Source organism: Leucopleurus acutus, assembly GCF_964270905.1.
Source record: "Leucopleurus acutus genome assembly, chromosome: 12".
NCBI lineage: Eukaryota > Metazoa > Chordata > Mammalia > Artiodactyla > Delphinidae > Leucopleurus > Leucopleurus acutus.
The window spans coordinates 81,203,331-81,225,759 of record NC_139154.1 but is presented as its reverse complement, the minus strand read 5'-3'; the positions used below and the strand labels follow the sequence as shown (position 1 = coordinate 81,225,759).

Sequence of the window (22,429 nt, the reverse complement as noted above, 5' to 3'; positions counted from 1 at the left end):
CAAGATAATTTATAATGAATTTAAAAATAAGGGCATGGTAAATTAAGGCTCAAATTAAAGAGCATAAGGAAGTGAAAATAGTAGCAGCAGTTCACTAAATTAGATGCCAGATTTTTTTTTTCTTAGTTAAACCTGCTTTTTATTTACCAGAAGTCTTTTGATCTCTCCAGAGTGAAAGGGATGCTGACACTGAAGTGGGGATGGCATTAGTCATGGTTCCCTTACCCACTCCACCGTGGACACCAATTAATTTGAATGTCACACAGGAGAAAAAAATTTTCTTTGCCTCCATATCACAAATGGAAAAACAAATTTAGAGAGATTAAATAATTTCTACTTTTAGTATCACTTAACTCATATTCAGTTGCTCCAGAGATGAAATTTGGTATTTTCCCTTTTAATTTTGTCAGCCAAGTTGGCCATACTACTTTTCCAAAATATGGACAGTACTACTAAATAACTCAAACCTGTATGTACAAAAGCTACCTGAAATGATAAAGAAAATGATCAAATTAAGAAAACTACCACATCATTGGAAAAGCTATCAACCTGATTATAAAGTTGCATACTAAACTGAAAATCTGAAAAGCAATGGCAAGGTCTAACTTCTTTTGTGAAACGGGAGTTACCTGATATTTTACATTTTCTTTCTTAAATCATTTCAATATTAGCTATAAGGCCCACAGAGTAACAAATGTCAAAACTAGAGCAACAGTCCCAGAATGTACTATTTAGGTCATGGAACTGATGTTCTTCCCAACACACCTATATACGGCTTGACTTATCTGAAAAATGAGCAACAGTAGAATGCGCAAGAGAGTTTTTAAAGTGAGCTTAAACTATAACTGAGAAGAGGCTATGACAATACCTTCCATGCCACACATTCTTCTTACAATGTGGTGGGGTCTATGTCTCTGCTACTTAAACCTGGGTGTGGCTTTGTGTCTCCTCAGGTCAACAGTATGGCAAAGGTGACTTTTAAAGCTAGATCATAAGAATGCATACGAGAGCTCACTTTACTGTCTTGGGACACTCGCTGTTAGACCCAGCCACCATGCTGTGAGGAAGCCCAAACTAGCCCAAGTAGAGAAACCATATGGAGAGGCCACATGCAGGTGTTCCAAATGACAGCATAGTTCCTAGAAGAAAACCAGCCCCTGACAACATGCAACAGAAATAAAACATTCCCCCAGTGTCCTATCCTAAGGCCTAATTTATAGAATCTGTAAGCAAAATAAAATGGTTATTTTATGCCAATAGGTTTTCAGTGTTTTATAATGTAGCAAAAGATAACCTGAAAGAGGAAGGGTAGGGAAAATATCTTTGGGACTGTTTGAAGCATAGTTTCATAAGCAGTAGGGTACAACTTTGCGTAAGTGGGAAACAGATGCAATAAAGTAAGCAAATGTCTTCTCAATGTGAACAGAATTGATAGTACTGAATTCGCCATTTATTCCACACCTAAGCACAAACAAATATCATCAACTGTAAAAGTGAAGAGTTCTTTCTACATCTCTTCTTAAAACACACACACACACACACACACACACACACACCCTTAGAGATACTGAAACACAACATTAGTTTAAATGAAACAGCTTTATGGTCAAGTACATTTGGGTACGCTAAGAAAACAATCTATTAAAAACATCCTTTTTGGATACCAAAAATTTCCCTAGTTTAAAATATTTATCTAAACACGACATATTTTTAAAAGAGAGAATAAAGGGAAAAAACTCTGTAAGCCATTTGTTATATTACCCTTAAGGATAATTTTTTTCTTTTTTGCGGTATGCGTGCCTCTCACTGTTGTGGCCTCTCCCGTTGCGGAGCACAGGCTCTGGATGCGCAGGCTCAGTGGCCATGGCTCACAGGCCCAGCTGCTCCGCGGCATGTGGGATCTTCCCGGACCTGGGCACAAACCCATGTCCCCTGCATTGGCAGGTGGACTCTCAACCACTGCGCCACCAGGGAAGCCCGAGATAAATATTAATATTTTGATTATTTTCCTTCCTGAACTTTTCAATGCATATATAAAAACACAATCTTTCAAAATGGAGTTCGTATGCCATATGCTATTTTATATCTTTCTTTTTGTACAAAATGACACTGTGAACATTTCCCTATGTCCTTTCAATATTCTTTCAAAACATTATTGAATAATTTTCAATAGCTACATAACAAGTATATATATTTGTTGTAATTCATTTGATCATTCCCCTAGTCTGAGTGACTGCCATTCCGTAACTTTTGCTATTATAAATAACTATGTGATGAAAACCTGCATATTGATCTTTGTTAGTGGAATTATTGGATAAAATGGAATGAGCATTTCTTAATGAAGTTTACTTGCTTTCCAGAAAGATGTGGCAAGTAACATGCCACCAGCAGTATTATCCAACTCGATGAAACATCACTAACATCATGTTTCTTAAAATCCAAGTTATATATTTTACAGATACAGTAAGATGTCACAGACATAGAATATGCGATGTTTTAGTAGTTAACTTATGATACTGAATTCACACTAATGTAATTTAGCTAAAAGTTTAAGTTTTATTTGGGAAATTAGAAGTGCAAGCAAAATTACTGGTGCCTTAAAAAGAAGAGATGACCAATAAAATATGTGTTGACAGTTTAAAGTAATAAATGAATAAATTGAATGAAAAAACAAACAGCCTTAAAAATCAGGATACTTGAATTCTAAGCCTAGTTTGCCACTGTTTGCAACCCTAGGTAAATTTAAACACCCTTTCCTAACTCGTTTTCTTAACCTCTACAATGGATACAACAGTAATATCTATTCCTACTTCACAAGGATTTCAGAAAAATAAACAAGAAGGAAATAAAACATAATGCTTTAAAAACATACTCTCTGAAGTCAAATTGTCTAGGTTCAATTCTTGGCTCTGTTACTTATAGGCTGTGTGACCATGGGCAACTCATTAATTTGTATGTCAGTTTTCTCAACTATAAAACAGAGATTATACTTAACTCATATAATTGTTGTGAAGATTAAACAAGAAAATTCACAAGAAAGCACTTTGAATCCTGCTTGATACATGGTAAGTGCTCATAAACATTAGATGACAATTATTAATATATGTAAAATTTACACATAGGTAAAATAATGGCTTTTTAAGATCTACTTGGCAGATCATTTAAATCTCAGGTGTTCTAAATTTAAAATCAACACACTTGAAAAATATAGAGCTATAAATTTTCCATAATTTTTAGAGCCTGAAAGAACTATGAAACAAAATTTATCACAAATAAAATATAATATCAACAAAATAACTCTCTTTTTAAAGAGAATATTCTCTCTGTGGCTATTTACTTAACTGGATCCTTCTCTCCCATCAAGTCTTAGTTCAAATGTCCCCTCCTCAAGTCACTCGTACCTACTCAAATTATCCTCTACTATATCATGTAGTTTTCACAGTCTGTAGTTAACTTATTTATTCATTATTACCAGTCTCTTCCCACCAAAATGTAAATTCCATGAGAGAAGAGGCTTTGTCTTGTCTTTTCTTTTTTTGGGGGGGGGCGGGATCTTATTTCCCTCATCAGCGTTCGAACCTGCACCCCCTGCAGTGGAAGTGTGAAGTCTTAACCACTGGACCACTAGGGAAGTCCCCGAAGCTTAGTCTTTTCTATCTCTACAAAAATACTAATTTCTGACACTCAATAAATATCTGACTGAACCAACAAATTGATGATATAATAGATGGCTAGGCACTGAAAGAGCTGGTATAAAGACTACAAAATTTCTTCCTCAGAAAAAATGGCCATCTAGATTAGCATTTCTCAAGGATTTTTATCATGACCCACAATTAAAAATACATTTTATATCAAGATCCAGTAAGCACACATACCCACGTAACTAAAACAAGTCTCACACAAAAGTACTATGATGTGTGATAAATTCTGATATTTTCGATTTCATTTAGATATTCTATTCCTTTTCATTGAAAATAAAATTACTGTGGCCCACTACACTGATTTTATATCACATTACTGTGTAAAGACTTGAAGTCTGTATATTGTACAGCACAGGAAATATAGCCAATATTTCACAATAATTTTAAATGGAGTACAGTCTATAAAATATTGAATTACTACGTTGTACACCTGAAATTAATATAATATTGTAAATCAACTATACTTCACTTAAAGAAAAACAAAATAATAATAAATAAAGAAAAAAAAAGACAAAGTCTGAAAAACAGTGGTCAAGTTCAGAGGTTATTCTCTGAAAGGCATTAAAAAAAGTATGCATGGGAAGGAAGAAATAAAACTGCCTTTGTTCATAGATGTCATGATTATCTTATGTAGGAAATCTGAAAGAATTGAAGGAAAAAAAAAAAAAAAAAGAAGCCAAACCTCTCCTGGAACTAATAAGCAATTATAGCAAGGTTGTAAGATACAAGGTTAATATGCAAAAGTCAATTGCTTTCCTATATACCAGAAATGAACAAGTGGAATTTGAAATTAAAAACATAATCCTACTTACATTTGCACCCCCAAAGTGAATGTCTGTGACATAGGACAAAAGCAACACAATGGAGCAAAGATCATCTTTTCAACAAATGGTGCTGGAACAACCAGACATGCCCATGCAAAAAAATAAATCTAGACACAGACAAATTTCACAAAATTTAACTCAAAATGGATCACAGACCTAAATGTAAAACACAATACTGTAAAACTCCTAGAAGATAACACAGGAGAAAACCTAAATGACCTTGAGTATGGTGATTCCTTTTTAGATATAACGCCAAAGGCATGACCCATGAAAGAACTAATGGTTAAACTGGGTTTCATTAAAATTTAAAACTTCTGCTCTGTGCTTCCCTGGTGGCATAATGGTTAAGAATCCGCCTGCCAATGCAGGGGACAGGGGTTTGAGCCCTGGTCGGGGAAGATCCCACATGCCGCGGAGCAGCTAAGCCCGTGCGCCACAACTACTGAGCCTGCGCTCTAGAGCCCATGAGTCACAACTACTGAGCCCACGCACCTAGAGCCCATGCTCCACAACAAGAGAAACCACCGCGATGAGAAGCCCACGCACTGCAACAAAGAGTAGCCTCTGCTCGCCGCAACTAGAGAAAGCCTGCGCACGGCAATGAAGACCCAATGCAGCCAAAAATTTTAACACATGAATTAATTAATTAAAAAAAAAACTGCAAAAAAAAAAACCTTCTCTGTGAAACACAATGTAGAGAGAATAAGAAGACAAGCCACAGTCAGGGAGAAAATATTTGCAAAGATACAACTGATAAAAGACTGGTATCCAAAAGAAACAAAGAACTCTTTAAACTCAGCAGTAAGAAAACAACCGGATTAAAAAATGGGCCAATGATCTTAAGAGACACCTCTCCAAAGAAGATATACAGATGGCATATAAGTATATATAAAGATGTTCCACATCATATATTATCAGCAAAATGCAAATTAAAACAATGAGACACCACTACACACCTATTAGAATGGCTAAAATCCAGAACACTGACAACATCCAATGCTGGCGAGAATGTAAAACACAAGAATTCTCATTCATTGCTGGTGGGAATGAAAAATGGTACACCTACTTTGGAAGACAGTTTGGTGATTTCTTACAAAAGTAAACATACTCTTACCATAAGGTCCAGCAAATGTCCTTGTATTTACCCAAAGGAGCTGAAAACTTAAGTCCACATAAAAACCTTCATGAAGATGACTATAGCAGCTTTATTCATGATTGCCAAAACTTGGAAGCAACCAAGATGCATTTCCGCAGGTGAATGGATAAACTGTGGTACCTCCAGACAATGGAATATTATTCAGCATTAAAAAGAAATGAGCTATCAAATCATGAAAAGACATGGAGGAACCTTAAATGCATATTACTAAGTGAAAAGAAGCCATATCAGAAAAGGCAACATACTACGGTTCCAAATATATGACATTCTGGAAAAGGTAAAATTATGAAGACAATAAAATTATCAGGTTCCCAGAGGTTGGTGATGAAGGGAGAGATAAATGGGTGAAACACAAAGAATTCCTAGGGCAGTGAAAATACTCTGTATGATATTATAAAGATGGATACGTGTCATTATACATTTGTCTAAACTCATAGAATGTACACCAAGAGTGAACCATAATGTAAACTACAGACTTTGGGTAATAATGATGTGTCAATGTAGGTTCACAGTTTTAACAAATGTACCACCCTGGCAGGGCATGTTATTAAGGAGGGAGGCTATGCATGTGTGGGTTGAGAGGGTGTATGAGAAATCTCTGTACCTTCCCCTCAATTCTCCTGTTAACTTAAAACTGCTCTAAAAAAATAAAATCTTAATTAAAAAAAAAAGAACATGCAGTTTTATGTATATGTAAAATTGGGGGTAGGGCAGGGTTGTCATAATTTTCAGATTCATGAAGAGGTTCATGTCCCCCTAAATCTAAATCTATTACTATATGTTCGTTATTATCTGTGAGGCACTACACAAAAATATGTATAAAAATATGGCTTAACATAGGGATGGCAGTATATGATAGGAAAGAGGATTGACTCTGGAGTCTGGTAAGTCTTGGGTTCAAATCCTAAATTCATCATTTATCGACTACAACCTTGTACATATTATCTTACCTATCAGCCTCAGTTTTCTTATCTAAAAAGGAGTTTGCATATCTACTTCATGAGGTTAGGTAAAATAAAAATTATGTAAAACATCCATTATAGTGCCTGGAATATATGCTAAGTATTGCGCTGGCCAAAAAGTTCATTTGGGTCTTATGGAAAAACCCGAATGAACTTTTTGGCCAACCCAATATTTCAATAAATTGTAGGCATCATTATTATATTCTAATGTTTCCAACAAAATTAACTTCCATTGACAAAATACAATCCTAAGCAAAGTACAACTAAATTACAAAGTGTAAATTAACAAAAAAACAGATTATTCATGTATATGTGGAAATTATATTCCAGGATCTTACTTTTTCTAACAGCTAATACTGCTGTGCAGGAATAATTACAACCTGCTCCTCCAAGTATGGATTTATCAGTTCAACGAAAGTACCAAGTACCCACAGTATACACAGTCTGTGGAAAAATAATTTATCAAACATATAAATAAGTTACTCTTATTTACACCCCCAGGATTACAATGAACAATGTATGTTTTTTTTAACCAATGTTCCTCACATCACTTAGCTGCCTGTCGCAGAGCGGTGTGGCTGCGTTGGTATTCTGCTTATTCCCTGCTTTTAAAGCTGCATCTCTTCTTGCTTGCTCAAGCAGAACTCTTGCTCTTTCTTTGAGTTCTTCTTGTCTGGATAACATTCGATGCTTAAAAACAAAGATACAGAATTAGAAGCCAAAACAAACAAACAAAACCCCAAAAAACCCATGTAATCCATTTTTGTAAACTAATCAATAGTTATACAACTCGTCAAAATAATAGTGGTCAGGAATAAGATTGTAGTTTTATGAGATTACCCATAGAAAATATTAATGTTGACTAGAAACTGTGGAATGAATACATATATCTTGACTAAAAGGAACTATACCTTTACTGGCTAAAACTGGGTTAAATTTAATTACATTTTCATTAGAACATAGTCTCATAAGGTATAAAGTCCATACACACATTATATACATTCTTCAAATTTGCTAATCACAGTATAATCTGGCAAAGACATTTTTTCAAGTTCGTAGTTTTATTTTTATAGTTGTATAGAATTGATAACAAGGTGTCTTCCAAATTTGCATTTTGAAAGATTTTAATTATCTGTGGCAAAAACTCTTTAAATTCTTGACAATTTAATGTTTATAGAAAATTCAAAGCTATAGTATTTTATTTAAAGAAAAATAATACTGTTTTTCTCTATGGCTCACTTTCCTTACAACAATTAAACATCAGAATTAGAACAGTATTTTCTTGGATTAATTTGTAATCTTACAATATATTTTTGGAGAAAAACAGGTAGAACCTCAATGGAAATCAGCTCTTAAATGGTGGCATTAATCCAAAGCACAAATATTCATAGTGTATATAGTTCAAATTCCTTTTCTCTACTAAAGTAGCCAACTTCTGACTTTAGATGGCTATGACTATGACTTTAATACTTAATTTCTTTTAATTCCTTTTCTTTGCATAGTTTTGGTTCAGTCATAATTATCATTCATGGTCAAGGAAGAGGTAATAAACAGCAACCTATTACTTTATTTGGAATAATGTGAAACTTAAAAAATTTAGTACATCAAAAAAAAATTTAGTACATCATTTTTGGGTCTCTTTGTGACCTTTATATTTTGATACAGCAAATTTTAAACTTTTTTCTGTAATTTTAGGCAAAGATTTTTCTTGAAGTCTACAATTCAGTGATTTTTTTTAGTATATTCACAAGTTTGTGAACCATCAACACTAGCTAATTCCAGAACATTTTCATCACCCAAGGTTTTAAGAGGATTAAACAAAAATTCTTAACTTAATAGATACAATTGAAATGTATAAGCGATAATGAAAGATTTTTAGCTCATACTGATAGGACATAATAGAACAGAGTTCATAACTGCATTTGAACTGGTTACAAATCAACGTATTCTCAAAAAACAGACAAAATTAATTAAATGAACGCTGAATTGGCAGTCAAGACTGTTAATCCTTCTTCCACTAATAATAAGCAATGCAACATTGAACAGGTCACTTAAAACCATTACATGATATTTAAGAACTCTGAAGTCAGACAGACCTAGTTCCAGTACTTGAGTAACTTGTGAGCAAGCTACTCAATCTCTTTAAGCCTCAGTTTCCTTATTTATAATATGGGGATAAAAATAGATCAACTCTCATAAAGATATTGTAAAGATTAAGTGAAAGAGAGTAATGTACTGAGCACCAGATAAATGTTAACTATTAATATATTTTAAAAAATCTCTCAATTTCCTCATTTTTTAAATGAAGGGAGATCATCTTTAAAATCCCACTCACTGGGAAGCAGCCGCATAGCACAGGGAGATCAGCTCGGTGCTTTGTGACCACCTAGAGGGGTGGGGTAGGGAGGGTGGGAGGGAGACGCAAGAGGGAGGAGATATGGGGATATATGTATATGTATAGCTGATTCACTTTGTTATAAAGCAGAAACTAACACACCATTGTAAAGCAATTATACTCCAATAAAGATGTTAAAAAAAAATCCCACTCACTGTAAACTTTTCAAATACTTAGAGTAGATCATCTTAAAGTTCCCACTAGCTCTAAATGCTGTGATTATACAGTCCTTTAGCGATTCCAATCAGCTACACAGACAGTGAAAAACTGCTCTGGTCTTAAGAGTACATAAACACAAAATTTTTTTCTGATTAAAATGCAATTCATATTCATCATAGAAATTTTAGAAAATATATAAAAGTAAAAAGAAGAAAAATAAAAGCATGACCCTCCTTGATTTCAAACTATATCACTATTACAAAGCTATAATATATATGCCAGTATGATACTGGCATAAAAACAGACACATAGATCAGTGGAACAGAACAGAGAGCCCAGAAACAAACCCATACATATATGGTCAATTAATTTACAACAAAGGAGTAAAAAAATATACGATGGGGAAATGGTGTTGGGCAAACTGTATAGCCACATGCATTGTAATATTATCTACCTACAAAAAAGGATTAAATCTTGCCACTTGTGACAACACAGATGGATCCTGAGGGCATTATGCTAAAAGAAATGAGTCAGAGAAAGATAAATACCCTATGAGCTCACTTATACGTGGAATCTAAAAAACAACCCGCCCCGCCCCCACAAAAAAAAAAATCCCTGAAACCAAGCTCACAGATACAGAGAACAGATTGGTGTTTGCTGGAGGCTGGGGGTGGGCTAAATGGGTAAAGGAGTCAAAATGAGTATGTCATGGGAATATAACATACAACATGGTAAATACAGTTAATAACACTGTATTGCATATTTGAAGGTTGCTAAGAGAGTAGATCTCCAAAGTTCTTATCACAAGTAAAATAAAAACTTTTGCAACTATGTATGGTAACTGATATTAACTTGGCTTATTGTGGTGAACATTTTGCAATAGATACAAATATTGAATCATTATGTTGTACACCTGAAAATAATACAATACATGAATTACAACTCAATTTTAAAAAAAGAAATATTTTTTAAAAATTAGCAATCCCGGCACCCAGGGATAATCATTGTAGAATCATGCTTTTTTCCACTTAATAGTCTAAATATTATGAGCATTTTCTCATATCCTTAAATATTTCTTTGAAAACATGATTTTAAACTGTCTACCTAGCATTCTATTAATATGAACATATCATACTTTAATTTGTCTTATATTATTGGATATTTAGGCTGTTTATAATTTTTTACTATCATAAACAATGCTTTTGTGAACATCTTTATATGTAAATTCTTGTATACAGTTCTTATTATCTCCTTAGGAAAAATTCCTGGAGAATCTAATGGGGTAAACACTGTTAAGGGACTTAATGTAATTGTTGATTATTTTACATCTGGGCTATAATTATTTTTAGTGCTGTTATGGCCAAAACCAAAGAGATATTGTGAGCATAAAGTTCAGGGGCACAGACTTTGAAGTCAGACAAGGTTGGTTTTGAATTCAAACTTTTAACATTTATTATATGACCTTAAGGCAACTCTGTAGATCTTGGTTCTCCCATATATATATAATAGGCACCAACCACTCACCTCATGGGTTGTAAAGTCTGAGATATGTGTAAGATATATAATGGTCATCACATGTATCAGCCACTCAAATGGGCAACATTCTGACTTGTTAAGTCTATACAGTCACATTAAATTATCAAATTTCCTCTAATCAGAGGCTATTAATTATTAGACTCACTATTATTTTATGAGTTTCTAAGAAAGAACACTGTCAGTTAAACTCTAACGTATTATTATAAGTAACATCTTGATTTCAGAGACGTTAAAATGTAAAAAATGTATGTCTTAGAATCAATAAAATACAGTATACAAAAGAAAAACAAAATTTAGCTACAATAAAAAACTTATCAAGTATTAACACCTATACTACAATTTTCGGTACCAGGCAATGAACACTTTTGCCAAAAATTTTTTAAAATTTACCCTAAGCAAAATTCTAACCAGTAAACCAATTGCCAACAAATAAACACATATGGAGTTGTAAATAGATGCTGCTTCTATCATCCTGTGGATTTACTGTACATCACTTAAATCACCTGAACAGAATCACAGCACGACAGAGTTTTGGAGTTTAAAGGGCTCTCAGAGATTATTTCATTTAACATACTTAGAAAATAAGATTTAAAGAATTTAAATGGCTAATTAACATGTCACACTGGTAATTACTGGAGCCAAGATGAGAGCCAAGATGAGAATTCAGGTTTACTGAGTCCTAGTTCAGAGCATTTTTAATTTTTAAACACTAATCAATTTCCAGATTTAACTAAACATTTTTACCTTAAAAATCTGGTTTACAAGAAAAATCTGTATTGATATTCAAATTTAGGCTCACCAAATTCTGCAAATGTCAGTCACTATATGTTTAATGATTATCTACTCTGTAGGGACACTATGATACTCTGAAAGTTTAGGTACTTAGAACATTTGATTTGAGATTTCTGATTAGGAGAACAGGGGCTTGCTTTGTTAGCTATTATATTTCTTTGATTCTAAGATGCACATTTTAATACCTCTGAAAACAAAATTGATGACATTTTATATCTCTGTCATATAGGTGGTAGTTAAGACATAGTCATCAGTACCTACATATGCATGTGCTTGATAATTCTGGTGGCAAGACTATAATTCCTTGATGTTTCATTTAACAACCCCTTGAGTACTATTTGAGAATGCAACAGAACTCCAGGTTATTGTCTGAAAATCTTTTGTTAGGACCTACCAGAAAGGTTAAGAAAGTGCTATTGGGACTTCCCTGGTGGCGCAATGGTTAAGAATCCGCCTGTCAATGCCGGGGACACAGGTTCAAGCCCTGGTCCAGAAAGATCCCACATGCCGCGGGGCAACTAAGCCATGCACCACAACTACTGAGCCTGCGAGCCACAACTACTGAGCCCACATGCCACAACTACTGAAGCCCACGTGCCTAGAGCCCATGTTCTGCAACAAGAAGCCACTGCAATGAGAAGCCCACGCATCACAATGAAGAGTAGCCCCCACTCGCCGCAACTAGAGAAAGCCTGCATGCAGCAACAAAAACCCAACACAGCCAAAAATAATCTAAAAAAAAATTAAAAGAAAGTGCCATTATCAGTGAGTATTACTGAGAAGAAAATTTGAGAGACAACTGTGGAGAAATGCTGTAATTCAGAGGTTCTCAACCTTTCTGGTCTCAGAATCCCTTTATATGCTTAAAAATTGAGGATCCCCAAAAGATTTAGCTTATGTGGGCTACATCTATAGATATTTGTCATTTTGGAAATTAAATGGAAAATTTTTAAAAAATATTTACTTATTCATTCCTTTAAAATAGCTATAATAAACCCATTAGATGTTAACATATTCTAATAAAAATAACTACACTAAAAAACAAAACTGAGAAGAACAGCACTATTTTACATTTTTTGCAAATCAATCTTTAATATCTGCCTTAATTGAAGGCAGCTATATACTCATATCTACTTCTGTATTCGGTCTCTTGAGATATCACAAACCATGTAGGCTCCAGAAAACACCATTGTACACTTGTGACAGAATGAAAGTGCAAAAGGTAAATAAAGTTCTAGTATTGTTATGAAAATAGTTTCAACTTTGGGGACTCTCGGAAAGAGTCTTGGAGAGCCTGAGAGGTCCCCAGATCATACTTTGAGAACCACTGTTGTAACATCAGGCTTTTGATGGCACAGAGGACAATACTATGTGGAAAAACAGGAACACCGACAACTCTATATCACAAAGTGATTCATAAGAGTTAGTCTAAACTCTAATTCTAAATTGATTATACCTTAACCAATTTATTTTGCTAAAAAATTCCTTTTTATGTATACATAAGAGCATTATATGATTAAAAAATCCAGGCCTGGGCTTCCCTGGTGGCGCAGTGGTTGAGAGTCCGCCTGCCGATGCAGGGGATACGGGTTCGTGCCCCGGTCCGGGAAGATCCCACATGCCGCGGAGCAGCTGGGCCCGTGAGCCATGGCCGCTGGGCCTGCGCGTCCGGAGCCTGTGCTCCGCAACGGGAGAGGCCACAACAGTGAGAGGCCCGCATAGTGCAAAAAAAAAAAAAAAAAAAAAATCCAGGCCTAAATAAGTCTAAAAGAACTCTTTCACTAGATATAAAATAAAAATTCTATGTGATAAGAAAACCATGTATCATAATTTATTGGCAGTGTTTTTCTTTCTTTGTTGTACATAAAATAATGGTATATCTTATCACTGATGGCACCATAGATTCAATTAAATCCATGCCATATTCCCCACATGGGGAGAAATTTCGATGTTACTGGGATTTTTAACCACAAATAATGATGGGACTAAAATTACCAACTGCAATGCAACTAAAATATTTGAAGAAAATGCTGTAAATGGGAAATATTTTAATTTGGCATTATACATTTCCAGAATGATATGCTTACAAAATGGAATACTGAAATAGCTTTGACTTATTCTGTAAAATATTTTTATAGGTTAATAACATTTTGATTTGAAAAGTTGACATTCTTTATTCTTCAATCTTGAAATTGGGATTTATTTATAGGCTTAAAATATTATAAACTTTAAATGAAGAGCAGGTATATTTCAGGTTTTTCTAAAATGGGAAATTATACTTCACCTTTAATCATTTGTAAAGTAGTTTATGAATACAAAAAGAAACAACAAAAAAGAATAACTATTTACTACATATATGTATTCATCATTCTAACTCACTTACCTGGACTGTTTTTGCAGAATGATTTGCATGATTTAAGATGGTTCTATCAGCATCTGAATCAGACTCTGTCTGCCTCAGGGAATTACGTTTTTTCTTGGCAAGGTCTGCATCTCTATTGTACGAATATCCAAGTTTAGAAGTGGGAGATAAACTTGGTTTTTTCACAGGTGATTCAGGATCTGATCTGCATTCTAAGGGTCTGGAATTCTCTAATTTTTCTTGCTCCAAGTTACTACTGATGTCTATATCCTGAAGCTTTTGCTCATCGGTCTCCTCACAAATAAAGGGTGGAGACACATCCTTCTTCTTATCACTATTGTATAAGTCACTTAATTCTAAAGTCTCCGTTTTCAATAGTCTCTTCTTGCCTAACAAAACTTGTGTGTGGTTTGAATCTGTACTGTAACATATTCCAGGGTCATCGGATCCTGAAGTCCTTCCAGAGCTCTGCTGGGACTTTTGGGGTTCTGTGTCACTTTTAGTCCTGCGACAGTAAGGGGAGGCTGTGCTTGGACTGAGATGATCATCAGGAGTCTGGTGTTCACTTTCTGACTCTCCAACCCCACTATCATTTACAAATACAGAGTCGTCCTGGGATAGGAAGTCTACCCCTCCGCTGGTAGGCTGCTGCAGCTGAGGCTCCCGTTTCAGATCACTAAGCTCTGCATAGAATTTTTCCTGATCAACAGAACTATTTGTATCTGTTTCATAGTTTCCAACTTTATATGTGCTTTTACTGCTATTTTCTTCTATTTGAACAACATTTAACTCTTGCCCACTGAAATGTGCCCTAATTTGATAGAGATAGGTCATAACAGTCAGTTTGTCAGGAATTGCTAATAAAACCATATCAGAAGGTTCCAATAACCGGGAAATTCCTATGCTGGCAAATCCATCATATGCCTTCAGAGGAAAGAAAAACAGAAGATATATTGAAGAGTTCAGACAATCCATACATTTTAACTTTTTTAAAGAAACTTAAAACATCATCACATTTTAAAAACAGCAAAATAACAGATGTTAACTAGACTTACTGTGGTGAGCATTTCACAATGTATACAAATATCAAATCATTATGTTGTACACTTGAGACTGAGGTACTGTTATATGGCAATTACACCTCAAAAAAGAGTTAAAAATAAAACACAATTCAGTTACCATTTTAAAAAAACAAGCAAAATTTTAATGGCTTTTTGTTGCTATTGGAGGGTACATTATGTTACTGACATTATGCCACATGAACAGAGCAACATTCCAAGTTGGAAATTTGTAAAAGTTTGGTAGATCCAAGAGTAAAACATTTTTGTTAGTTAATAACAATTGAAATGTTCTTCTCCAATAAAGAAAACAAGCAAAAATGAGAGTTAAAACAAACAAACAAAAAAACTTAGAATAGACTTTGTGATAAAGAACTAGGGTATAAAGAAATAATAATTCATCTGGAGCTTTATTATTCCTATTAACCCCTCTTTTCAGTGGTCATGTAATTGCAGTGATTTGTGAAGATAAAGTACAGGTAGATATCCCAAAAGAACTAACTCCTAGATTGCCTGGTATAAAATATAAGTAAGTGCTACTTAAGTCTAGAAACATAGAAACATTTTTAAAACGCCCAATTAAGATTGATTTTCATAATGAGAAGAGTGACTTCATTTTCACTTCATCCATTTTGGAAAGAAGGAAATGTTTTGAGTAGTACAACCTAGTTTAGAATGTGAGGCTGTATTGTATAACTTTTGTTAGCCTTTAAATGACTGTGGCACATCAGGTTTTTCTAGTTTTGAAGAATCAAAGCTGTTTCTCAATTTACAATTAATTATTACTATCCTGAACTAACCCTTGAAAACAGCATTGTGTTGCTAGGAAGCATTAAAAATATGGCTAAACATTTAGATATACTCTTGGAAAAACTAAGGACCCTCTAGTTATATTCTTGCTTTGGGATATAAAATGTCTCATCTTCGTAACAACCCAGATATAGGTTGTTACAAAGGATCACAACTCAAAGTTTTTCTAAAAAGAAAGTTTAGGAAATTATGTAACAATTCAGAAGGAATCAGTCTTTTGCATATACATGTTACAGTGCATTTCTACCTTTGAATTTAATTCTTGTATTCTTCCTGTAGTTTAATAAATGTTATGGAATAAGAAAGTAAATGAAAAATAAATTGTGATATTAAAACCTCTTCAATTTTCACAGCACTATGCTTTATAGTATAGGTACCTCAAAATATTTACTTGAGAGAATGGCTCAGTTGGTGTGCATGTTTGGGCCTGTTTGTTATTTTACATGTTTTAGGAAAATTAAAGTCATTTTCTTCCTCATGAGTCCTGACAACTTGATTGACAGACATCAATTGTAGACCATCAGGAAAAGCACCACAGGCAGTATTCTAAACATTTCCCAATTATCTAAAACACTGACATATTGGTTAAGATCAGATGTCACAGGTAAATACCATTTTTATTCAGCACTTTTTACAGACCTGGGAAAATGATTAGCTTACTTGTGGGGAATCTCCTGCTGGTATTTTGTTTCATGTAGCAATTCATTTTATGCACACTAATTGCACTAAAAGAAATTTAAAAACAAACCAGATTTCTTGTAAGTGAGGTCAAGACTTTATAAAGGAATTTTCCCATAGGTTAACCTCTTCTGCGATAGTCAATTACCTACTGTCTTTTTAGCTGTGTGTGGAGAAAAAAGAGGTCTTTAAAAGAAAATAGTCTTATTCATTGCTAGATGTTATTTAATTGGTAAGGAGTCACTGCCAGTTATGTTATGCATCTGCATGGAACTTAAGACACAGGCATTGTTTCTTGTACTGTTTTAAGTCCAATTAAGGGCAGATGGGGTTACCCGGAAGAACTGTGTAAAGCCGGAAATAAGTCTGTAGGTAGCAAATGATACTCAATGTGGATATCAGGTAAGAAGTTGTGGGACTTCCCTGGTAGTCCAGTGGTTAACACTCCATGCTCCCAATGCAGGGGCCTAGGTTTGGTCTCTGGTCAGGGAACTAGATTCTGCATGCCGCAACTAAAGATCCCATGTGCCTCAATTAAGACCCGGAACAGCCAAATAAATAAATAAATGTTAAAAAAAAAAAAAAAGAAGTTGCAAAGTGATGAAAAGGAAAGTATAACAACAATTATGCACTGACTTGTGCAATGAATGGGATCATCTAAATTAAAATCCTTTCAAAAAGCTATAATTGGGACTTCCCTGGTGGCACACTGGTTAAGAATCCACCTGCCAATGCAGGGGACACAAGTTCGAACCCTGGTCCGGGAAGATCCCACATGCCACAGAGTAACTAAGCCCATGTGCCACAACTACTGAGCCTGCACTCTAGAGCCCGTGAGCCACAACTACTGAAGCCCATGTACCACAACTACTGAAGCCCATGTGCCTAGAGCCCAGGCTCTGCAACAAGAGAAGCCACCACAATAAGTCCATGCACCACAACGAAGAGTAGTCCCTGCTGGCCACAACTAGAGAAGGCCCGCATGCACCAACGAAGACCCAAGGCAGCCAGAAATAAATAAGTAAATTTATTTAAAAAAAAAAAAGCTAGGGCTCCCCTGGTGGCACAGTGATTGAGAGTCCGTCTGCCGATGCAGGGGACATGGGTTCGTGCCCTGGTCCGGGAAGATCCCACATACCGCGGAGCGGCTGGGCCCGTGAGCCATGGCCGCTGTGCCTGCGCGTCCGGAGCCTGTGCTCCGCAATGGGAGAGGCCACAACAGTGAGAGACCCACGTACCGCAAAAAAAAAAAAAAAAAAAAGCTATAATCATCTGCCCTTTAAGATTTAATTGAGAAAAAATTTTAATGAGATATATTTCTCTTTGTAATAATATGTAAATCCAAGGTATGTTCATCATTATTAAATTTCTGAAGAAAATAATGTAAAGAAGTATAACTTAAGCCCTAATGAGATTCCTCATACTCTTTAAAAATATATAGCTAGGGGCTTCCCTGGTGGCGCAGTGGTTGAGAATCCGACTGCTGATGCAGGGGACGTGGGTTCGTGCCCCGGTCCGGGAAGATCCCACATGCCACGGAGCGGCGGGGCCCGTGAGTCATGGCCGCTGAGCCTGCGCGTCCGGAACCTCTGCTCCGCAACGGGAGAGGCCACAGCAGTGAGAGGCCCGCATACCGCAATAAAAAAAAAAAAGAAGAAAAAAAAATATATATATAGCTAGGTAAAATAAAAAATGTTTGCTTTTCAAAATTTTAAACAGTAACTTGAAAGCTTCACTTTATAAAAAATAATAATGGTTTATTTTATAATGCTCTTGTCTGCATTTAAATTTGCTTATTCAAATGCAAGAAAATGCAGGTAAAGAACTGTCATATATAAAGATACAGTTGTCTCTTGGTATCCATGGGGGACTAATTCCAACACCCCCTGCAGATATCAAATCTGGGGATGCTCAAGTCCCTTATGTAAAATGGTAGAATACAGTCAGCCCTCTGTATCTGTGGGTTCCACATCCATGGATACAGAGGGCCAACTGTATAACTTAATTGAGGAAAAATAAGGCATTTTGCTTTGACAGACACAGGCTCTTCAAAATCATACAAGAAATAATTCAAGAGAATATCTTATTTTGAAGCATGATTTCTATAAAGAAAATTATACTGATTTTTAAAGATTATCTTTTTTAATAGCATATTTCAATTAAAAAAACTGACTGCTTTTAAATGTTTTTCTCTGGGGCCAGCATCATGCATTTGCAAAGAAACAAGAATTCTTTAATGGAAATATAAATTTTTGGTTTTAGAGAGCAATAAAAGTAAAAAAAAAAGTTGATTTAAATTCTCATCTGTTAATTGAACTTTTATCAAGGTTCCCTTTATAGTCTTTTTCTCACTGGTGGTTTTAACTATTTAAAGTAAATTAAAAACTTTAGCCTAGACTAGAGGTTATTAATGACTTTGGCCCATGAATTCTTTTGGCAATGAACCCCTTCTCAGAATAATGTTATGATGTGTATAAAATACACATGATTACTCTTTTGACAAAATTCAGCACACAGTTTTGATAAAAACTCTCCAGAAAGTGTGCATAGAGGGAACCTACCTCAACATAATAAAGGCAATATATGACAAACCTACACCTAACATCATACTCAATGGTGAAAAGCTGAAAGCATGTCCTCTAAGATCAGGAAGAAGACAAGGAGGTCCACTCTTGCCACTTTTATTCAACATAGTTTTGGAAGTCCTAGCTACAGCAATCAGAGAAGAAAAATAAATAAAAGGAATCCAAATTGGAAAAGAAGAAGTTAAACTGTCACTGTTTGCAGATGACATGATACCATACACAGAAGATCCTAAAGATGCCACCAGAAAACTACTAGAGCTCATCAATGAATATGGTAAAGTTGCAGGTTACAAAATTAATACACAGAAATCTGTTGCATTTCTATACACTAACAACAAAAGATCAGAAAGAGAAATTCAAGAAACAATCCCATTTACCATCCCATCAAAAAGAATAAATTACCTAGGAATAAACCTACCTAAGGAGACAAGAGACCTGTACTCTGAAAACTGTAAGACTCTGATGAAAGAAATCGAAGAAGGCACTAACAGATGGAAAGATATACCATGTTCATGGATTGGAAGAATCAATATTGTCAAAATGACTATACTACCCAAGGCAATCTACAGATTCAATGCAATCCTTAACAAATTACCAATGGCATTTTTCACAGAACTAGAACAGAAAATCTTAAACTTTGTATGGAGACACAAAAGACCCCAAATAGCCAAAGCAATATTGAGAAAGAAAAACGGAGCTGGAGGAGTCAGGCTGACTTCAGACTATACTACAAAGCTACAGTCATCAAAACAGTATGGTACTGGCACAAAAACAGAAATATAGATAAGTGGAACAGGACAGAAAGCCCAGAAATAAACCCATGCACCTATGGTCAATTAATCTATGACAAATGAGGCAAGACTACACAAGGTGGAAAGACAGTCTCTTCAACAAATAGTGCTGGGAAAACTGGACAGCTACATGTAAAAAATTGAAATTAAATCATTCTTTAACACCATACACAAAAATAAGCTCAAAATGGATTAAAGACCTAGATGTGAGACTGGACACTATAAATCTCCTAGAGGAACACATAGGCAGAACACTCTCTAACATAAATCGCATCAATATCTTTTTCGATCTGTCTCCCAGAATAATGGAAATAAAAACAAACATAAACAAATGGGACCTAATTAAACACAAAAGCTTTTGCACAGCAAAGGAAACCATAAACAAAATGAAAAGACAACTCACAGATTAGGAGAAAATATTTGCAAATGATTTGACCAACAAGTCTCCAAAATTTAAAAACAGCCCATGAGGCTTCATATTATCAAAACAAACAACCCAATCAAAAAATGGGCAGAAGACATAAATAGACATTTCACCAAAGAAGACATGCAGATGGCCCAGAGGCACATGAAAAGATGTTCAACATTGCTAATTATTAGAGAAATGCAAATCAAAACTACAATGAGGTATCACCTCACACCAGTCAAAACGGCTATCATCAGGGCTTCCCTGGTGGCGCAGTGGTTGAGAGTCTGCCTGCCGATGCAGGGGACCCGGGTTCGGGCCCTGGTCTGGGAAGATCCCGCATGCCGTGGAGTGGCTGGCCCCGTGGGCCATAATTACTGAGCCTGCGCGTCTGGAGCCTGTGCTCTGCAGCGGGAGGGGCCGCGATGGTGAGAGGCCCGCGCACCGCGATGAGGAGTGGCCCCCGCTTGCCGCAACTGGAGAGGGCCTCGCACGGAGGCGAGGACCCAGCACAGCCATAAATAAATAAATAAAATTAAAAAAAAAAAAAAAAAAAACGGCTATCATCAAAAAATCCACAAATGATAAAATCTGGAGAGGGTGTGGAGAGAAGGGAACCCTCCTACACTGCTGGTGGGAATGTAAATTGGTACAGCCACTATGGAGAACAGTATGGAAGTTCCTTAAAAAACTAAAAATAGAGCTACCATATGACCCTGCAATCCCACTCCTGGGCATATATCCAGAGAAAAACATGGTCCGAAAGAATACATGCACCCCAGTGTTCATTGTAGCACTGTTTACAATAGCTGAGACATGGAAGCAACCTTTATCTATTCCATCGACAAAGGAATGGATAAAGAAGATGTGGTATATATATACAATGGAATATTACTGAGCCATTAAAAAGAATGAAATAATGCCATTTGCAGCAACATGGATGGACCTAGAGATTGTCATACTGAGTGAAGTAAGTCAGACAGAGAAAGAGGAATATCATATGATATCCCTTATATGGGAATCTAAAAAGAAATGATACAAATGAACTTATTTACAAAACGGAAACAGACTCACAGACTTAGAGAATGAATTTATGGTTACCAGGGGGGAAGGATGAGGGGAAGGGATAGTTAGGGAGTTGGGGAACAACATGTACACACTGCTATATTTAAAATGGATAACCAAAAAGGACCTATTGTATAGTACAGGGAACTCTGCTCAATGTTATGTGGCAGCCTGGATGGGAGGGGAGTTTGGGGGAGAATGGATACATGTGTATGTATGGTTGAGCCCCTCTGCTGTGCACCTGAAACTATCACAACATTGTTAATTGGCTATACTCCAATATAAAATAAAAAGTAAAAAAAATACATATGGTGCTTCCCTGGTGGCGCAGTGGTTGAGAGTCCACCTGCCGATGCAGGGGACACGGGTTCATGCCCTGGTCCAGGAACATCCCACATGCTGTGGAGCGGCTGGGCCCGTGAGCCATGGCCGCTGAGCCTGCGCGTCCGGAGCCTGTGCTCCGCAGCAGGAGAGGCCACAACAGTGAGAGGCCCGCATACCGAAAAAAAACAACAAAAAAACAAAAAAAAAACCCATATGATTACAAAAGAAACCAATTATTGAAAAATAAGTATTTGAAAATATTAGGAAAATGGAATTTGAGAAACAAATGTGCTTCTTATGGATGTACAAACTGCTACAATTATGAAGAAGTGATGAGCTTAAAAGGTAGCTGTAGATATTTGCAACTGTAAAGTGATATGAAAATATCTGAGATTCTAAAGGTGAAAAAGTCTCAGGCATGGCTAATACTACAGTGGTTTGTTGTTTAAATTGATAATTGAAGAAAATGCGAAATTTCAGTTAAAGAAATGAGAAAATAATTTTTTTTTTCCCTAGCCATGATCAAGGATCCCCTGAACTCTATCCATAGCTCCCAGGTTGAGAACTCTTGCTCTAAGACAACACTTTTCAGCTGAAGAATTCAATTCAGCAGGAAAAAAAGCATTAAATGAGTACCTGCTGTATGCTGAGATAGGTGCTTCCTCCTTTTTTATGTTGTGGTGCACACAGAAAATTGTAATATCGTGCTGCATTTTGGGATACATAGTTAAGTCAGCCTGCAGCCACAGTCAGCTGGCCCAGAGGGCTCTAGCAACTCAGGCCTGTGCAGCTACCCTGAGGGCTGAAAGGGTCAGTATCTTCCCC

The 22,429-nt window shown here is 35.8% G+C and overlaps 1 protein-coding gene across 6 annotated transcripts in view; it reads right to left on the bottom strand.

The window, feature by feature from the left end:
• The window catches only part of EHBP1 (EH domain binding protein 1), a 536,766-nt gene that overhangs the window by 81,306 nt on the left and 433,031 nt on the right, over positions 1–22,429 (bottom strand). For all 6 annotated transcript variants that reach the window (XM_082851650.1, XM_082851653.1, XM_082851649.1 and 3 more), the window contains 2 exons: positions 13,909–14,811; positions 7,190–7,333 (listed from right to left, as the gene is read on the bottom strand). In XM_082851650.1, coding sequence (XP_082707776.1) covers positions 7,190–7,333; positions 13,909–14,811 — 1,047 coding nt within the window. The remainder of the gene's footprint in view (positions 1–7,189; positions 7,334–13,908; positions 14,812–22,429) is intronic.